The sequence below is a fragment of the Equus asinus genome, chromosome 11 (assembly GCF_041296235.1).
Source record: "Equus asinus isolate D_3611 breed Donkey chromosome 11, EquAss-T2T_v2, whole genome shotgun sequence".
Lineage (NCBI taxonomy): Eukaryota > Metazoa > Chordata > Mammalia > Perissodactyla > Equidae > Equus > Equus asinus.
In genome coordinates, this window is record NC_091800.1 from 2,832,256 (window position 1) to 2,853,446 (window position 21,191).

At 41.2% G+C, this 21,191-nt stretch overlaps 1 protein-coding gene across 10 annotated transcripts in view; it reads left to right on the forward strand.

Moving 5' to 3' along the window:
* PARP4 (poly(ADP-ribose) polymerase family member 4) overlaps positions 1-21,191 on the forward strand; it is a 129,706-nt gene that overhangs the window by 58,991 nt on the left and 49,524 nt on the right. For all 10 annotated transcript variants that reach the window (XM_014839326.3, XM_014839328.3, XM_070520317.1 and 7 more), the window contains 4 exons: positions 5,687-5,851; positions 6,569-6,615; positions 6,790-6,868; positions 11,505-11,642. In XM_014839326.3, coding sequence (XP_014694812.1) covers positions 5,687-5,851; positions 6,569-6,615; positions 6,790-6,868; positions 11,505-11,642 — 429 coding nt within the window. The remainder of the gene's footprint in view (positions 1-5,686; positions 5,852-6,568; positions 6,616-6,789; positions 6,869-11,504; positions 11,643-21,191) is intronic.

Here is a 21,191-nt window from a genome sequence, read left to right on the forward strand (position 1 = left end):
AGCACGTCTCGCAGGAAGACCCGCGAGTGGTGCTCTCCACACTGCTCCCCGTGGCGAGTCCTCTTACTGCTCCTCCACAGTCCTTTTCTTTGCCCCCGTTAGCCTCTCTGTTTCATGCTCAGCAGCAGCTATTTCAATCTTTTATTGTTCTCCTTAAGAAGCAACCTTATCTCTATTTCTGCTACTATCAATAGGTGACCCCTCTTGTTATTTCAAGTAAAAATGATTATAAATCACAAATTCTTTTAGCTTTCCTTCCCTCCAACTCAAAAATGATATCCTCAGTTTCATCTCTCCTTTCCTCCCTGATTATTGCTAATGCTAATCCCTTCTCGTATAACCTTTTCCTAGTACTTGCTCCATCGATTATTTCCTCTCACTTATATTTCCAATTTCTCCCTCGCTACTTGCATTTTCTTCTTGCCCTATCTACCCTAAAAAGTAAAGCAGACCCTCCCTTTATCTCTTCTCTCAGCGGACCATTCCTCTGTTTCCCTTCAACACAAGACTGACTTGTTTTCCTGCTCAGTGTATTGCAGTGACCGCCGTCAGGCCACTGAGCGCTCCCACGGAGGTTCCCTGCAGCTCCCACATGCCGGACAACAGTCGTCCTAAGGACCCCTTGTAGTGTGACTTTTTGACCACCACTTTCTCTAGTTCAACAACTAAACCAACATTAGTACCTGTGCCGAATGCTAGTGGCTGAAAACTAACAGATGGGCCCATGTGGAGCTCAGGGTCTCGTGTGGTAAGCAACTCAACAAGTCAGTGTGCTGTGTGGTAACACGTGCAGCACGGAGACATGTATTTAATGAGGCAGAGGGCAGTCGGGGAAGACTTCCCCAGGACAAAGGCCCTTGAGCTCAGTCTTAAAAGATAAGTGGGAATTCCCCAGACAAAGTAAGAGGTAAGGACCTTGCAAGCAGAGGGAACATGTCTGCACAGGCTGTAAGAGATCCGAAAGAGCAGAGTTCCTTGGGAAATAGAAGTATTTTGGATTGGCTGGTAAAACTCGCCTTTGAGAAAGAACACTCGGTGGTAATGAGGAGGATGGAGTGGTCTGAGGGACACCTTGGGGCACAGAACACTGTCTTGGGTTGGACAGCTGTAGCAAGAATACCATAGATGGGGTGACTTTAACAAGAATTGATTTCTCACACTTCGGAGGCTAGGAAGTTCGAAATCATGGTGCCAGCGTGGTTGGAGTCCGGTGAAGACCCTCCTCCTGGTTTCCTCATGGGGCAGCAACAGGAAGCTCTAGTCTCTTTCTCTTCTTATGTGGACTCTAACTGTATCATTCAGCCTCTACCTTCATGACCTCATCTACACCTAGTTACTTCCCAAAGGCCCCGCCTCCTAATGCCATCCCATTGGGTGTTAGGGTTTCAACATAGGAGTTTTGGGAGGACACAAACATGCAGTCCATCATAGAGATCAGTTGGTGACTGTTGTGGTAATCTAGGCAAGAGGTATAATGAGGGCCTGAACTAAAACAGTGACAGTGGAAATGGAGAGGATACAGAAGATGTGAAAGATGTTAGGGAGGGAACATGCACAGTACTGGTTAAAGATTGGAGGGTGGGAGGGTGTGGCAGAGAGAAGAGTCAAAACTGACACTTGGACAGTTCTGGTGTGGATGTTCATCAAGGTAGGGATTTGAGAGAAGCAGTTCTATGTGGGTATGGAGGTCTTGAGGGCAGGAGATGACAAGTTCAAGAGACCAAAGGGGACAGGTCCCTGAGGCAGCTGGAAATTTGGTCAGAAGCTCTGGAGAGAGGCCTGCACTGGATGTGGGCCTCTGGGAGTCATCATGGGGGTCCCTGAGATGGCATGGGGACAGACTTGGCATTATGCAGCCCTGGAGCACCTTCCTTTAAGTGTTAAATGGTAAAGGGGGAAGCAGAAAAGGACCTGAGCTGCCAGACCTAGGGAAAGGTCGCTAGCACGTTGACTTAAGGAAGCTTCAGTCTAATTTAGTTTAAAATTATATGGGTTTTTTTCTCTGTAAGATTCTTGGGTTAAGGCACAATGAAGAGAGTCTGTATAAATGTCTAGACACAAATTTATATTGGCCCACCTTTGGTATATAAATTAATCTTTCATTTAATACATTTTGAACTCAGGTCAAAAAAAACAGAGTGGAGTGTTCATTAAAATAAATCAGTAATTAAAAATAAAAATATATTTAAGGGCTGGCCCAGTGGCATAGTGGTTAAGATCGCACACTCCACTTTGGTGGCCCAGGGTTCCGGGGTTCAGATCCCAGGCATGGAACCACACGCTATTCATCAAGCCACACTGTGGTGGTGTCCCATATATAAAATAGAGGACGATGGGCGCAGATGTTAGCTCAGCGACAATCTTCCTCAAGCGAAAAGAGGAGGATTGGCAACAGATGTTAGCTCAGGGCCAATCTTCTTCACCAAAAATAAAAAAATATATATATATATATATATGTGTGTGTATGTATTTTAAAAACCACATACTTATTAGATAAGATGTCTAAAGCTGATCTCATTCCCTTCCCCTCCAGACTGCTTCCTCCTCCTCTTTTCCTTGTCTCAACAATGGCGTCACCATTTACCCAGTCAGTCAAGTGGGAGAACTGGGATCATCCTTCATGTCTTCCTTTCCCTCTCCTCCATTACCCATTTCCAATTAATTGTTTGTTGAAGTTTCCTACTAAGTATCTGTGGAATCTGCCCATGTCATCACCTTTCCTATCACCGTTACTTTAATGTAGGGCCCGTAGTTACCCCCTTGGCTCGTTGGTATGGTGTGGAAGACCCTCCAAGGCATGGCCTTACCACTTCTTCAATCTCATCACACTACTTTCTTCTTCCCACTTCATACCCCGATCAGCCTGAGGTGTTTGTAGTTCCCCAAAACATGATGCCATTGCAGAGGCCCTTGTTCTTCTGGTTGGAATGCTCTAACTCCATTTGTTTGCTTGATTTTTTTAAAAATTATTTTTAAAATCTGAGCTTAAACATCTCTTCAGCTAAGGGACAATTAAAGCTTTCCTTCCGTCCCCCAGGAGAGGTTGGGCGCCATTGCTTTCTGCTCCTGTCCATATCTGACTCATAAATCTTAATATGCTCTTTACAATGATAGAGGTCTAGCTTGTAATCCCAAATATTTAAGTGAGGAAGTAACAGAAAGGCTTAGGTAAAGAGTTAATGGGAAAATAAAGAGAAAATTTAGTGCCAAAACCAAGGCTGGAGGGAGGCTGCCTTTCCTCCCACTGTAGAAAAAAGCTTCCGAGTGAGTGCAGACTCCCCTGTATCAGGAGCGCCCCGTCAGTCTAGACCAGAAACCAGCCCACTCTTAGCCTGTAGGAATTCACACAGGTCCCTGTCCTGTCCGTCCTCAGAGGGGCTTGTCACTCTTTGGAATTCAGCTTTCTGACAGGTTCAAGACAAGTTAGGATTTTGTAGATAATCTGGCTTATTATAATGGAAATGACCTCTTGCATCTGTCTATATCCTACACAGAAACAGAGCTGCACCCCCACACTATTAAGTAGCAGTCTCTCGAATGAACCCCAGCCTTCTATGCACTTCTTTTAAGGGCGAGCACTATAAACTGTTTTGGTTTTTAAAAAATTTTTTAACATATATATTTTTTCACTGCAGTACCGTTGGTTTATAGCATTATATAAATTTCAGGTGTACATCATTATATTTCGATTTCTGTGTAAATTACATCATGCTCACCACCTAAAGACTAATTACAATCCATCACCACACACCTGTGCCTCATCACCCCTTTCACCCACCCCCCTCCCCTCTTCCCCTCTGGTAACCACCAATCCAATCTCTGTCTCTGTGTGTTTGTTTGTTGTTTTTGTCTACAATTTATGAGTGAGATCATACGGTATTTGACTTTCTCCTTCTGATTTATTTCACTCAGCATAATACCCTCAAGGTCCATCCATGTTGTCACAAATGGCTGGATTTCATCATTTCTTACAGCTGAGTAGTATTCCACTGTGTATATATACCACATCTTCTTTATCCATTTGTCCCTTGATGGGTACCTAGGTTGCTTCCAAGTCTTGGCTATTGTGAATAATGCTGCGATGAACATAGGGGTGCATGTATCTTTATGCACTTGTGTTTTCATGCCCTTTGGCTAAATATCCAGCAGTGGAATAGCTAGATCAGATGATAGTTCTATTCTTAATTTTTTGAGGAATCTCCAAACTGTTTTCCATAGTGGCGGCACCAGTTTGCACTCCCACCAGCAGTGTTTGAGGATTCCCTTTTCTCCACATCCTCTCCAACGCTTGTTCTTTCCTGTTTTATTAATTATAGCCATTCTGATGGGAGTGAGGTGATACCTAATTGTAGTTTTGATTTTCATTTCTCTGATAATTAGTGATGCTGAACATCTTTTCATGTGGTTGTTGGCCACGTGTATATGTTTTTTGGAGAAATGTTTGTTCAGATCTTTTCCCCATTTTTAAATTGGGTTGTTAGTTTTTTTGTTATTGAGATGTATGAGCTCTTTGTATATTTTGGATATTAACCCCTTATCAGATGTATGGTTTGCAAATATCTTTTCCCAGTTGTTAGGGTGTCTTTCCTTTTTGTCGATGGTTTCCTTTGCTGGGAGGAAGCTTTTTAGTTTCATGTAGTCCCATCTGTTTATTTTTCCCATTGTTTCCGTTGCCCGGTCAGACCCATGTCAAAGACCATACTGCCTATGTTTTCTTCTAGAAGTTTCATGGTTTCAGGTCTTACATTCATTTTGAGTTAATTTTTGTGTATGGTGTAAGATAATGGTCCACTTTCATTCTTTTGCGTGTGGCTGTCCAGTTTTCCCAACACCATTTATTGAAGAGACTCTCCTTTCTCCATTGTGTGTTCTCTGCTCCCTTGTTAAAAATTAGCTGTCCATAGATGTGTGGTTTATAAACCATTTAATAAGATTCCCTCATTGTTTATTTCCATCCTGCAAATGGATATTTTTTATGTCAAAAGTAATAATTTATCCCTTAAATCTGTATTAATCATTAATATTATACACTCCTAATCTAAACATACCTAATCTTCATGGCAGCACAGTCCAAGTAGAATGGAGGATGTGGCTGGGGTATTAAAAGGTTCTCTGTGGAGGTATCAAAAGAATACATCTAGTGTCTGTTTTTTCTGCCCTGACTAGTCATGAGGTTGTCTCCTCTCCTTATGCAACAATTATCAATATCCCATTAAAAGAAAATGAAGTACTTTTCTAAAAAATAAAATGATGAATTTACTATAAGGTAAAGAATTAAGTGAGGGCCAAGCTTAGGGAAAACTGCTTGAGCTGTACAGCTGCTGGTGGTGCTGGGCGCTGTGGAGTCAGAGAGGCCACCGGTCCTTCACGAAGGGGCTACGTGGAGACTGTGCAGCAGAGCTCTGCACGCAGGGCCTCTGGGGCAGAGAGGCCGCGGGGTGCCGCTCCCCAGTCAGGGCAGGGTCCTGCTATGCCCCCTCTGGATGTCACACCGTCCCCCCACTGGAGAACGGCTCCAGGTTTCTCCTTTAGCACTACCAATGCTTGTCTTGTACACTCTATTCCTGTTTTCTGAGGAGAAAGCTGTCAGACTGTAATTCAAGTGGTTTATGTAATAGAAAGGATCAACTAGCATAGAATGGATATGCTTTTGAGGTGCAGGCTAAGTAATATGTTTCTATTTCAGGACGTTTTTACTGTAAGTGTTGGCAACTTACCCCCTAAGGCTAAGATCCTTATCAAAATTACCTACATCACGGAACTCAGCATCCAAGGCACTGCCGCAGTCTTCTTCATGCCTGCCACTGTAGCTCCCTGGCAACAGGACAAAGCTTTGAATGAAAACATTCAGGTATGCATGCTCAAGATAAGAGTTAAAGAAGCTTTTTGTATGTGTGGTTTATGCATAGGGAAGAAAAAATATCTGAAATAATCTAATCTTTTTGGCATAGACTCAATTTTACTGACATTTTAGCATTTAGGCATATGTAATGCTTGTAAAATGAAAATAAAGACATAGATATGCTAAATGGGCATAATATTTTTATTCTGTTCAGTCACTTAAAAAATTTTTGTGTCCGTGCTCCATGTTCATCATGAAGACTTTAGTTAGGGATAAAGAATGCACATAAGCTAAAGAGGAAAATGTAATCCATTCTTCACTCTATTGCCACAGATAGTAGCCCAGAGCTGCTGGTTAACACTGTGGTATGTGTCCTTCCAGACTTCCTAGTTTGTATGTATTCATATAAATTGTGTGTATTTTTGTGTGTGTGTATATATATATATAGACAGGTATAAATGTCTATGTGTGTACCCAAACACACACCCCTAGACATGTGTATAGTTGAAAATCTCTGTCAAAATGGTCATAAATTATCCCTGATATCAGCTGCATTTTAGAAGTTACTATCATTCCGTGAGCAAATGCTCTCTCTCTCTACTCCAAGGTGCCACCAGCTGTCTGGTTGCTGCTGTAGGTTGGGCCTTGGTGAAATTACATTCAGCTTAGTCTCATTGTGAAACTTAGTAGATACTCAGTTATACATGTTTCTTTTTCTTGTAACAGGATACAGTAGAGAAGATTTGTATAAAGGAAATAGGAGCACAGCAAAGGTTAGTACCTCAGACATAAAACCTGTCAATATTCCACGGATGTTAGTTTTATGGTTTAAATTTTCATTAAAAATTATATGAAACAAGTACTCAATTATATGAAACAACTTACTATTGTAGTCGTTTTGTATTTAAGATGTTAGACTAACACAACTTTCTCTTCATTTTTGGTAGTTTCTCTTTGAGTATGTCTATTGAGATGCCGTACGTGATTGAATTCATTTCCAGTGATACACATGAACTGAGGCAAAAGGTTGGTAAATCTTTACTTTATTTCTTAAGAGCTCTTATTTTCACATTAATTTTATTTTATCAAAGCAATACATGCACATGGTTTAAAAAGTTAAGTAATGCTAACAACAGCTTCTCACAGGAAGCAGCAGTGTGTCTCCACTCTGCCTCTCCCCCGAACCAGCATCCAGAGACAGGGAACCACTTTATTGATTTATTTTTTGTTCATAGAATCTTTGCTCATAATAGCTCCAAATTGGAACTAGGAGAATGGACACATGACTCGTGATATAGCCATTCAATGGACCAGTTTTATTACCAGCAAGAAAAACAAACTACTGATCCACAGCACTATGGATAAATCTCAAAATCATGCTGAGCAAAAAAGTTAGGCATAATACAAACTGTATGATCACATTCACGTGACATTTCAGAAAAGGCAAAACTAGAGTGACAGAAAGATTAGTGGTTGCCCCAAAACGTTCTGTTTCTTGATTGTGCTGGTGGTTTCACAAGTGTGGACAGCCATCAAAACTGATCAAATTGTTCACTTTGCATAGACTCAGCTTATTTTACATAAATTTTACTCCAGTAAAGTTGATAAAAAGTTGTAGTAGCTGAAGCCGGCAAGGGTGCATTGAACTTGGAACTCTCAATATTCCTAGAGAACAAAAATCATTATATCCTCTCTGAAAAGTAAATGAATGATTTTCCTGCTTCTGTGAATCTGCCTTATGAAAGAGAAGTAAAAAATACAAAAATAAAAGCCTTATGCACAAAGATGTTTCCTATTTTATTAAATGAAAGAAAATAATATAACAAAAAATCATAATAATAAGGAAGGAGAAAAAAGAAAATAATATTCTGCTATTATTGACATTGACTCTAGGTAAATTATGCTATATGTCCTAAACCAAATCTTGGACAATCTTTTAAAAGGATGCCTATGGAGACAAGTAGATACATGGAAATGTGTGTGATACAATGTTTGGTGACAGAGCAGAATTTGAAAGCTGTAGACACACTAACTACAGCCACATGAATCACATGGAAACTCTAGAAACAAACATCAGGTGACAGGAGCTGAACCTAACAGAGGATAGTTTTTCTTTTTTACTTAATATTTTTAATAGTAAGATTATTCTACTTTTTCCCGTGAATGTATGACTTTTGATGAAGTCATAATGTTCGTTAAAGAAAGTGAGAGAGTGAAGGGGGAGGGAGAAGGGACCCCCCTCTCTTCAGAGGGAGGACAGGAGGGAGGGAGAGGGAGACAGACACAGAGACCCCCCAGTCCCAGTCCAAGAGCTAGGAAGGTCAAGGTTGAGTGAGAATTCTGACTCCTGGGGCACAGTGCAGTGTTAGAATTTGCAGTCAAACATACCTGAGTTCAGGTCATGACTCTACTCCTCCCTAGCCAGGTGGCCAATTCATTGAACCTGTCTGACTCTCAGTGACTCTATCTGTCAGATGGTCTGACCTGCCACCCTTGTGGAATCAATGATGAGGACTGGGCAAGAGAGGCCGCTATGAAAGTCCTTTATAAGCTGTGAAGCTCTATCCACATGTGGGTTCATGATGACCCTCTGTGCTGCTACTTTGCCTGTCTCTGTCAGCACTGTGGCTTGCTCAGATGAGGTCATTGGATCCCAAACCTTCCAGTGGCCCTGGATCACATGGTGCAGTAACTGTGAATAAACACATGAGGAGTAATTGGGCCCTTGTGTGGATTGTGAAATCAGTGCTCTCTTTTTCCCACAGGTAAACCCCTCCTCCCTGCCTTCTTCCCCAAGGCCTAACCGGCAACAAATCCCCTGGGAGCAGAGAGCTCCCTAACCTCCAGAACTCTCTCTGTCCCTGTCTTCCTGCCACCTGGCGCTGGGGCCAGTAAGCCAGACTGCCGACAGAGATACGCAATCCCAGAATCCCACGAACCCACATGTGGACAGAACTTTACACAAAGGACTCTCATTCCAGCCTCTCTAGTCCTCACCATTGATTCCACTGAGGTTTTCTGGGCCCCTGAATCCAGTGGATACAGTTATGGGAGAGACATGGTCCCCTAAAGCTGAGTTGCTCACTTGGGCAGCACCACGGACAGCTCTGTGCCCACAGGCCTGCCTCCCAGCGGGGCAGGGGTCCTAGAGTGGCCCTAGCGATTACAGTCCATTCTTGCTGGTGATAGTTATATTCTATACAGTAGCCACAAACACTGAAGGAGCAAACACCAAGCCACGGCTCCTGGGGGAGATAGAGGGTGGGGTTCCTGCCAGCCTCTGACCCCAACATTTTCGTCAACCAAGCCAAACATAACCTTGTTTTATGTGAACCACTTTAAATATTTTAGTTCTTTTCTGGTGGCCTCCAGAGTTTTAAATAATAATTTTTTACTGCATGTTCTTGATTCATCTGTTTCAAAAGTTATCTTTTGACTTCCTATTGTGGTAGATGAAAATCACCCCTCTCACCCCCTCTGCTCACCTCCCTCCCCACTTTTTCTCTCCCCTTCGTTCCAAAAGTTATATCACAATTTTTGGCTAAATCAATAGTCAATGTTTAAATTATTAGAACCATGTCAATGATGTTTACGTTGAGCCAAGACATGTATTATGATAACATAGTCTCTTTTTTAAATCTATTTACATAGTATTTCCTGGAAAAAAAAAGGTTGCCTTTTTTATTTGCTTAGTTTTCCAGGACTGTTTCTTCTCATGTGCTCTAACATAGCCATTAAAACCCCTCTCAATACTATTTTTCACTATTGAATGCATCAGATAATCCGTCAATTCATTTTTTCCCCTGAGACCTCCTTCCTCCCGAATCTCCACTCCCCACCAGCTTGTTGCCGTGGGGCAGCTGCTCCCCTTGGGTCTCCATTTAATGTTCTTGTTCTATTCCCTCCATTTGGCAAAGCACAACCTCCATTAACTTCCTAGTAAGAGTGTACGGGCAGCAGTATCTAAAAATATCCACACGAGACACAGAACGCTTGTTAGCTGCTCTGAGGCGAGTGGGGGAGTGGCCGAGAGCCCTTGACTTGAGCCCCGGCAGCTGGCTGGCTATTTGGTGGTGTGTCTGATGGTGGAGTTTCAGCCCTTCTGTGTTATTCAGAAGTCCTCTAGGGTGTTCACAGAGGACGACTGGGGAGGGTGACGAAGAGCCCCATGTCTTAGGATGTGACTTTCCTTCATTCCCTTGTTTGCTGCCCTGTACACCTGTGCTTCATTGTACCTGGATTCCCAAGTCTGGATTCTGTTTGGTTGAATTTCTCTAAATAATAAATCTTCAGTTTCCTTTAGTGAGAGAACAGGGTGCTGGCTGCTTGTCTTCTTGAAGCCAGGAGGGAGCCTGGGGATCCGACAGCTTAGGACAGAGTCTATCCAATAGTACTGCCTGCAGTTTTCTGCAGTACCTGGTGCCTCTAAGGTGTGAGCCTTCCCAGGTTGCTGTAGGGCTGTTGAGCCCACTGCTTGTGGCCGTCCCCTCCACAGGACTCAGGTCGTAGTTTCCTCCACTCTGGCTAAGTCACCTACCATGCCTCTATCAACTTTGCATCTTCTTAAAATTTGTTGACATCTTTTGTCTGCTATTATCTTTGTTTCTGTTCTCAATATCTTTATGAGTTTATACCCTTTTATTGTAGGGAGTTTTAGGCTTTTGCTAGGGAATGGAAATAAACACATGTATTGAATCCCTCCTGAGCAAGCAGCCCTCTGTTTCAGATAGCTTTTGCTATATAATAGACAATCTCAAAACTTTGTGGTTTAAAACAACAAGCTTTTGTTATTTCTCACAGTTTTGTGGATTGGCTGGGCAGCTCTTCTAGGCTGGGCTGGCTTGGCTGGGACAGGATGGTCTAGAATGGTCTCGCTCCCATACCTGGCTGTCGGCCTAGTATCAGCTAAGTTGATGGCCATATGTCTCTCATCATCCAGCAGGTTAGCTCAGGTTCATTCATATGGTAGTGGAAAGTTCTCAGTAGCAACAAGGGAGGGCAAACCCCATTGATCAAACACTCTTCAAGCCTCTCCTTACATCATGCCTGCCAATATTTCACTGGCCAAAGCAAGTCACATGGCCAACTACAGATTCAAGGGCAGAGAAAAGATACTACCTCCTGACAGGAGGAGCTGCAAAGTCACATAGCAAAGGGGCGAGCACACAGGAATGGAAAGACCATGTGGTCCTTTTATAATCTACTACATTGCCTTTATCATTTTAAAGCTTATCATCTACATTTTCAAAAGTTATATTTATGAAAATATAATTTTAAAATAAGATGTAATTGTAAGATTTCTGTTGAATTTTCTATTTTACTATTCTAAGTTATGATTATTTGGTGTACTTTCTGCAGTATGCAGATAAGTCTGACTAAATACACAAATCTAGAATCTTTGGATCCAGGGTTTGAGACTGTCTCAGACTCACCTAAATTTGACTGTGTATATGAACCTTAGAAGTTCAGGAGGGTAACTATATGATAATATTCACACTTCTAAAACCTACAGTTCATAATTTTAGAATTTATTACCACGTTGTTGATTCTTAATGGAGTTAGATAGATTATGCAAGAGTTTGCTACTTGACAGGTAAGTGAAAATGGATAATATGGTATGATTCCCTTATTTACTTTGTTCTCATGGTTGTTTATTTTCTAGAGTACAGACTGCAAAGCTGTAATTAGCACCGTGGAAGGTAGCTCCTTAGACAGCAGTGGATTTTCTCTCCACATCGGTTTGTCTGATGCATATCTCCCAAGAATGTGGGTTGAAAAACATCCAGAAAAAGAAAGTGAGGTATAGTACTTCTTACTTAAAAGTAGGAGACACTGTTGAAAAAATATTTCAGAATAGACTATTTAAATTTGGAAATTATTGATAGTCCTGAAAAACTAGCATTACAAAATGAGCTTTCACCACCCCAAGATTTTACAACTAAAAATACTTAGGATATCAAGCATGACAAACTTCTGAGGTTTCAGCCAGAACTCCCATATGGCATATTTCCTAGAAAGAGTGTAATTTTTACCTTAATCCCTACCAAAAAGAATATCTACCTTTAGACATCACATCAGTTATTCTGTATGCTATTTATAGTTTTTAAGTATCGATACCACAAAAACAGCTACAAAATTATTTATGGCCATAAGACCATTTTATGTGACTGTGATGAAGAATCTCTTCTTATTAAAGCAAAATTTGAAAGTGACATTGGCAAGATGGCTGGATAAGATGTCCTTCCCATGTCTCACAACCACCCCCCCAACAACAATTATTTGCATCCGTTCATGGACAGAAGTGCCTTGTGGGAGCTTTGGGATCCAGTTAGGACATTTGGAAACCCCAGTGCGATCCAGGACTGAGGAGAGCCTTTTGAGAAGGCAGGCTCACACCCAGGCGGCCAACTTGCTGACCATGGGCCTGGCTGCAGAATTGGAAATAGCTTTATACCTCTGAGAACTCAGCTACAGCCCTGTTTGGCTTGGTCCTGTCACTAGCCCCATACGCCAGGGAATCCAGGAGAGTTAGGCCCACCTGTGCACCAGGTAATATGTGTACAGAACTTGGTCCCAGCTGTGGGCCCTGAAGTGGCCCATGAACCAGCTACAGCCCCTCTAGGCTGTAGTCCAGGAGCCCCTGGAGGTAAGCCTACCACACCCAGTCAGACTGTAGATTCTAAAAGGCCCAGTAACTGGACTCCAACTTGTTCCAGCCACAGTTGTCAGAGTCCTGCTGGCACAGGGACCCTGCAGGAGACACCCCCATCGGCATCGCTGGAGACCCTAAAAGGGCCCCGTGCTTGCTCACAGCCCCCTCACAGACAGTCTTCCAGCAGTGCTGAGTGTGCAGGGCTTCGGAGGGAGACACTCCCATCTGCACCACCAGATACCCTGAAAGCACCCTATCCACGTCTCCAGCCCTCTCAGAGCCACAGTCTACCAGCAGTCCTGTGGTCCAGAAAACCAGCAGGGGACACTCATGTCTACAACCTTGGAGATTCTGAAATGGCCCTGTATTCAGCTCTAGCCCCCTCCTAGTGGCAGTCCACAAGAAGTCCTGTTGGCATAGGGACCTTCCAGGAAACACTCGTGTCTGCACCTCAGGAGGTCCAAAAAGGACCCTATACTCTGTTCCAGCCTCTCCAGCCATGGTCAGGGATCACTCAGCCTACCCAGAGACCTAGTAGGAAACATAGCCCTCCACACCTCCAGAGCCAGGTGTGCAGACCTCAGTCTTGGCTGTGGAACCTGAACCAGCCCTGGACTTGGTTCCAGCCTCTCTCAACCATGGTCCAAGGCCAATCCTGCCCACCCAGGGACCCATCCACTGACTAGGCAGGAGCCTTCCCAGGGACCTAGTGGGAGCCACATCCATCCACATACCTGGTAGTAGTCTCACTGACTGAGGACCTGTGGACCCTGAAGTGGATCCTTGTCACAGGGTTAACCTACTGAAGAAGGCACTGGATGGAGGCAGTCCCCCCCACCCAGGGACCAGACTGGATCCACGCCTGCCCAACCCCCTAGTAACAAGCAGGTCAACAGCAGACCACACTGCAGACCCAGCAACAGCCTCAAAACTGACCTCAGCCCAGCACAGCTGCAGTTCTGGAGGCAATCCTCTCAGCCCAGGGAACCAAGAGGAGAAGGTTTTTACTGGCTGAAATCACTCTGTAAAGACTGGAAGAGGAGTTCACTCCTTCAAATGCATAGACACCAACGCAAAGTTACACAGATCATGAAGAAGTAGGCAAACCTGACACCACTAAAGAAATTAATAAAGCTCCAGTAAATGACCCCAAAGAAATGGAGATCTATGATATGCCTGACAATGAATTCAAAAGAATCATCTTAAGGAAATTCAGTGAAATGCAAGAGAACACAGATAAACAACTAAATGAAATCAGGAAAACAATATATGAACAAAATGAAGAGTTTAATAAAGAAATAGAAACCAAATAAAAGAACCAAACAGAAATCCTGGAGCTGAAGAATACAGTGACAGAACTGAAAAATTCAATAGTTTAACCAACAGATCAATCTTGCAGAAGAAAATCAGTGAACTGAAAGACAGATCACTTGAAATTAAAGGAACAAAAAGAAAAAGAATGAAACAGAGTGAAGAAAGCCTACATGAAGTATAAAATACCATCAAGCAAATGAACATTTGCATCGTGGGCATCCCAGAAGAAGAGAGAAAGGGGCAGAAAGATTATTTAAAGAAATAATAGCAAAAATCTTCCCAAGTCTTGGGAGAGAGATGAGTATCCAAGTATAGGCAGCTCAAAGGACCCCAAGCAAGATCAACTCAAAGAAGATTACTCCAAGACACGACATAATCAAAACATTAATCAAAGACAAAGAGGGGGCTGGCCCGGTGGCATAGCAGTTAGGTTCTCACACTCCACTTTGGTGGCCCGGGGTTCGTAGTTTGGATCCCAGGTGCAGACCTATGCACCGCTCATCAAGCCATGCTGTGGCAGGCGTCCCACGTATACAATAGAGGAAGATGGGCATGGATGTTAGCTCAGGGCTAATCTTCCTCAAAAAAGTTAAAAAAAAATCAAAGACAAGGAGAGAATTTTGAAAGCAGCAAGAGAAAAATGACTCAGCACATACAAGGGAACTGCCATAAGACTATCAGCAGATTTCTCTGCAGAAACTGCAGGCCAGGGGGGAGTGGGATGATATATTCAAAGTGCTGAAAGGAAAAACGGCCAACCAAGAATACTGCTCTTTCGGGTTCCTGTAGCCAACTTCAACACATGTGTCTTGGGGGCTGGCTGGGGACTTCTTCCCAAACCACCATGCAAGTCCAGGTGTTTAGCTGTACTTCTGACCAACTGGCTATAAATTAGAGGTTTTCATGACCCGCTCCTTGGGTTTGATTAATTTGCTAAAGTGACTCACAGAACTCAGAGAAACATTTTACTTACTAGGTCACCGGTATATTGTAAAAGAATATAACTCAGGAACAACCAGATGGGAGAGATGCACAGGGCAAGGTGTGGGGAAAGGGTGCAGAGCTTCCCTGCCCTCTCCAGGCACATCACTCTGCCCACATCTTCACATATTCACCAAGCTGGAAACTCAGAAGTCTATCTTTTTGGCTTTTTATAGAGGCTTCATTACATAGGCATGATTGATTAAATCATTGGCCATTGGTGACTGAGTCAAACTCTAGCCCCTCTCTCCTCCTGATGGTCTGGGAGTGGGGCTGAAAGTTCCAACCCTCTAATCACGTGGTTGCTTCTCCTGGAAACCAGCCCACATCCTTAGGTGCTGGTCCAAAAGTCACCTCATTAACATAACAAAAAACTCTTTATTGCTATTATCACTTAGGAATTTCCAAGGGTTTTCAGGGCTGTGAGCAGGAACCATAGATGAAAACCAGATATATATGAGAAATATAGATGGTCATTCAGATGACCAAATATATGTTTCGTAGAAGTCACAGTATAGTATAAACCCAGTAAAACTGTCCTTCAGAAATGAAGGAGAGATAAAGACATTCCCAGACAAACAAAAGCTAAGGGAATTCATCACCACTAGACCTGCCTTACAAGAAATGCTAGAAGGAGTTCTTGAAATGAAAGAACACTAAGTAATAACATGAAAACTTATAAAAGTATAAAACTCACCTGTAAAGGTAAATATATAGTCAATTCAGATTGCCTTAATACTATAATGATGATGTGTAAATCACTTTTACCTCTAGTTTCAAAGTTTAAAACAATAATATTTAAAATAACCATAGCTACAATAATTTGTTAATGGATGCACAATATAAAAAGATGTAAAGTGGGGCCAGCCCAGTGGTGCAGAGGTTAAGTTCACGTGTTCCGCTTCTGCAGCCCAGGGTTCACTGGATCAGATCCCAGGTGCGGAGCTATGCACGGCTCATCAAGCCATGCTGTGGCAGGCGTTCCACATATAAAGCAAAGGAGGATGGGCATAGATGTTAGCTCAGGGCCAGTCTTCCTCAGCAAAAAGAGGAGGATTGGAGGCAGATGTTGTTAGTTCAGGGCTAATCTTCCTCAAAAAAAAAAAAATCATGTAAAGTGTGACATCATAGCAAAAATTTGGGAGGAAAAGTAAAAGTATACTTTTTGTATGTGACTGAGAGTAAGTTGTTAGCAGGTTAAAATAGACTGTTATATCCATAACCTGTTTTATTTAAGCTGCATGGTAACCACAAAGATAAGACATATAGTAGTTACACAAAAGGTAAAGAGAAAGGTATTAAAGCATATAAATACAAAAATATAAAATACAAAGGGACATAGTAGGAGAGGAAGAAAGGAACAAATGAACTAAAAAACAGTCAGAAAACAATTAACAAAATGGCAATAGTAAATCCTTACCTTTCAATAATTTCTTTAAATATAAGTAAACTAAATTCTCCAATTAATAGACACAAAGTAACTGAATGGATAAATGAAGAACAAGATCCAGAAACATGCCACCTACTAGAAACTCGCTTTAGCTTTAAGAACACGCATAGGGGCCGGCCCCGTGGCTGAGTGGGTAAGTTCACGTGCTCTGCTTCAGAGGCCCAGGGTTTCGCCAGTGCAGATCCCGGGTGTGGACCTTGCACTGTTCATCAGGCCATGCTGAGGTGGCATCCCACATGCCACAATTAGAAGGACCCACAACTAAAATACACAACTATGTACTGGGGAGCTTTGGAGAGAAGGAAAAATTTTTTTTAAATAATTTTAAAAAAAGAACACACATAGACTGAAAGTAAGGGATGGAAATAAATATTCCATGCAAATGGTAACCCAAAGAGAGCAAAAATGGCTATACTTCTATCAGATAAAATAGACTTTCAGTCAAAATGGGTCACAAAAGACTAATGAGGTCACTATATCATGATAAAGGGGCCAATTCATCACACAATTTAACAGTCGTAAATATATATGTACCCAATATTGGAACACCTAAATATTTAAAGAAAATAGTAACAGAACTGAAGGGAGAAATAGACAGCAATACAATAACAGTACAGGACTTCAATACCACACGTTAAACAATGGGTAGATCATCCAGACAGAAAATGAATAAGGAAACAGCAGACCTGAATAACACAATAAACCAAATGGAATTGTCAACTTAAAAGCAAATTTGCCAGTTATTTTACCTTCAAGTTTAGTTTTATCCTTGAGTTTATTCAGGAATAGCCAAAAAATTGCAATTGGGGATATGCATGCTATGGTGAACCATAGGTAAAGCCACAGAACAAAGGAGGGGAGCTGCTTTTAAAGAGAAAAGGGGGAGAGGGAGGGGCTGTTCTAAAGGAATGTCTGTTGGGGGAAAGTAGCAGTTCAGTGTGGAAATGGCTTCTCATTGGCTGAGCTGCAGCATTTCTCATTGGCTGAGCTGTGGTGTTTCTCATTGGCTGAGCTGCAGCGTTTCTCATTAGCTGGGCTGTTGCGTTTCTCATTGGCTGAGCTGTGCTGTTTCTCATTGGCTGAGCTGTTGCCAGGTCGGGAGGAAAATCTTCCTTCAGCAGTAAAGTCATTGTACTTCCTGTTGGAGATGCAAGCCTACAGTCGCTTCCTGGTTGGAGTACTTGATGAGGTACCATAGGGCATGAAAGCTCCCCCTACAGGCCTTCTTGACTACAGTTGAGTTGAGGTTTGTCTCATTTATTTCACAAAACTAACAGCCATACTGAGAACATTCCATCTAGCAGCACCACAACACATTCTTCTCAAGCACACATGGAACGTTCTCCAGGATGGATAATATGATAGAGCACAAAACAAGTCTTAGGAAATTTAAGATTGAAATTGTACCCAGTATCTTTTCTGACCACAGAGGTGTGAAACTGAAAATCAAGAACAGCAGGTAAGCTGGAAAATTTACAAATATATGGAAATTAAACAACACAATCCTGAAAAACCAAGCGGGTCCACATATGGGTCAAAGAAGAAGTCAAAAGGGAAATTTAAAAAGTCTTTAAACAAATGAAAATGGAAACCCAACATACCAAAACCTATGGGATATGGCAAAAGCAATTCTAAGAGGGAAGTTCATAGCAGTAAACACCTGTGTTAAGAAAAATGAAAGATCTCAAATCGACTAACTTTACAGCTGAAGGAATTAGAAAAAGAGAAAAAATCTAATCCCAAAGTTAACAGAAGGAAGGAAATAAGAATTAGAGTAGAAATAAATGAAATAGGGACTAGAAAGACATTAGAAAAGTCAGTGAAATGTAGAATAGGTTTTTTTAAAAGATAGACAAAATTGACAAACCTTTAGCTAACCTAACCAAGAAAAAAAGAGAGGACTCAAACAAAATTATAAACGAAAAAGGAGACATTACGACTGAAACCAGAGAAATACAAAGGATCATAAGAGACTTCTGTGAACAATTATACACCAACAAAATAGATAATCTAGAAGAAATGGATACATTCCTAGAAACATACAACCTACCAAGACTAAATCATGAAGAAACAAACTCTGAACAGACCAATAACTACTAACAAAATTGAATCAGTTTTCAAAAACCTCCCAATAAAGAAAAGCCTAGGACCAGATGGTTTCACTGCTGAATTCTACCAAACATTTAAAGGATAATTACTACCAATTCTTTTCAAGCCCTTCCAAAAAACTGAAGAGGAGGAAACACTCCAAAACTCATTTTATGAGACCAGCATTACCCTGATGCCAAAGCCAGAAAAGCACACTACAAGAAAAGAAAGCTACAGGCCAACATCCCTGATTTATCTAGATACAAAAATTCTTAACAAAGTATTAGCAAACTGAATTCAGCAGCTCATCAAAAGGATCATGCATCATGATCAAGTGAGATTTATCCCTAGGATGCAAGGATGGTTCAACATGCGCAAATCAATAAATGTGATACACCACGTTAATAGAATGAAGGATAAAAATCATATGATCCTCTCAGTAGATGCAGAATAAATGTTTGACAAAATTCAACACCCTTTCATGATGAAAGCCTTTGACAAATTGGGTATAAAAGGATCATACCTCAGCATAATAAAGACCATATATGACACACTCATAGCTAACATCATATTTAATGATGAAAAGCTTTCAGCTTTTTCTCTAAAATCAGAAACAAGACAAGAGTGCCCACTCTCACCATTCCTATCCAGCAAAGTACTGGAAGTCATAGGTAGAGCAATTAGGCAAGAACAAGAAATGAAAGGCATACAAATAGGAAAGAAAAAAGCAAAACTGTCTCTGTTTGCAGATGACATGATCTTATGTTTAGAAGGCCCTAAAGACTCCACCAAAAAACTGTCAGAACTAAGAAATGAATTCAAGAAAGTTGTAAGATAGAAAATCAACATACAGAAATCAGTTGCATTGCTATACACTGACAACAAACTATCTAAAAAAAATAAAACAATCCCATTTACAATAGAATCAAAAACAATAAAATGCTTAGGAATAAATTTAACCAAAGGAGGTGAAAGATCTGTACATTAAAAGCTATAAGACACTGATGAAAGAAATTGAAGAAGACAGTTGATGAAATAAATGGAAAGATAGGAATAGCAAAGCAATCTTGAGAAAGAAGAGCAAGACTGGAGCATTACACTTCCTGATTTCAAGCTATACCACAAAGCTATAGTAATCAAACAGTACAACACTGTTATAAAAATAGACATATAGACCAACAGAACAGAATTGAGAGCCCAGAAGTAAACCCAAGCATCTGTGGGCAACTAATATTTGACAAGGGAGCCAAGAATAATCAATGGGGAAAGGATAGTCTTTTCAATAAACAGTCTTGGGAAAACTGGATATGTACATGCAAAAGAATGAAATTGAGCCCCTGTCTTACACTACTCACAAAAATTAACTTGAAATGGATTAGACTTAAGTGTAAGACTTGAACCATAAAACTCCTAGAAGAAAAAATCGGTAAAAAACTCCTTGAGGGGCCGGCCTGGTAGCATATTGTTTAAGTTCACACACTCTGCTTCAGCAGCCTGGGTTTCACAGGTTTATATCCCAGGCACAGACCTATGCACAGTTCTTCAAGCCATGCTGTGGCGGCATTCCTACAAAATAGAGGAAGATTCTCACAGATGTTAGCTCAGCAACAATCTTCCTCAAGCAAAAAGAGGAAGATTGGCAACAGATGTGGGCTCAGGGCCAATCTTCCTCACCCAAAAACAAAACAAAACAAACAAACAAAAAGCTCCTTGACATTGGTATTGGCAACAATTTTTTAGAGATGACACTAAAAGCACAAGCAACAAGAGCGAAAATTAGTAAGTGAGACTACATCAAACTAAAACACTTTTGCACGGCAAAAGAAAAAATCAACAAACTGCAGAGGCATTTTCTTCCTTGAGATGGAAGAAAATATTTGCAAACCATATATCAGATAAGAGGTTAATATCCAAAATACTGGATAGGAAGGAACTCATATAACTCAATAGCAAGAATACTAACACAGAACATGCATCGCCTAATAATGGGAAGACGTTCTAAGAAATGTGTCATTAGGTGATTTTGTCATTGTGCAAACATCCTAGAGTGCACTTATACAAGCCTAGATGGTATAGCCTACTACACACCTAGGTTACATGGTGCTAATCTCTTGGGACCACTGTCATATGTGTGGTCCATCGTTGACCAAAATGTCATTATGCAGCACAACTGTAATTTGATTAAAAAATGTGCAGAAGACCTGAATAGAAATTTTCCCGAAGAAGACATACAAATGGGCAACAGATACATGAAAAGATGTTCAACATCACTAATCATCAGGGAAATGCAAATCAAAACCACAATGAGAGATTACCTCACACCTGTTAGAATGGCTGTTGTCACAAAGACAAAATATAAGTGTTGGCAAGAATATGGAAAAAAGGGAACGCTTGTGCAATGTTGGTGGGAATGTAAATTGGTACGGCTACTATAGAAAACAGTATGGAGGATTCTCGAAAACTTAAAAGTAGAACTACCATGTGATCCAGCTACCCTAGTTCTGGGTATATATCCAAAGGAAATGAAATCACTATCTCAAACAGATATCTCCCCCCAATGTTCATTGCAGCACTATTCACAATAATCAGAACATAGAAACAACCTGTCTCCACTGATGGATGAGTGGATAAAGAAAAAGAGATTGTGTATATATATATATATATATATGTATGTATATTTACACACATACATATACATAACAGAATATTACTTAGCCATAAAAAAGAAGGAAATCCTACCATTTCAACAACATGGATGGACCTGAAAGATATTATGCTAAGTAAAACAAGTCAGACAGAGAAAGACAAATACTGTATAATCTCACTTAAATGTGGCATCTAAAAAAAGCCGAGCTCATAGAAAC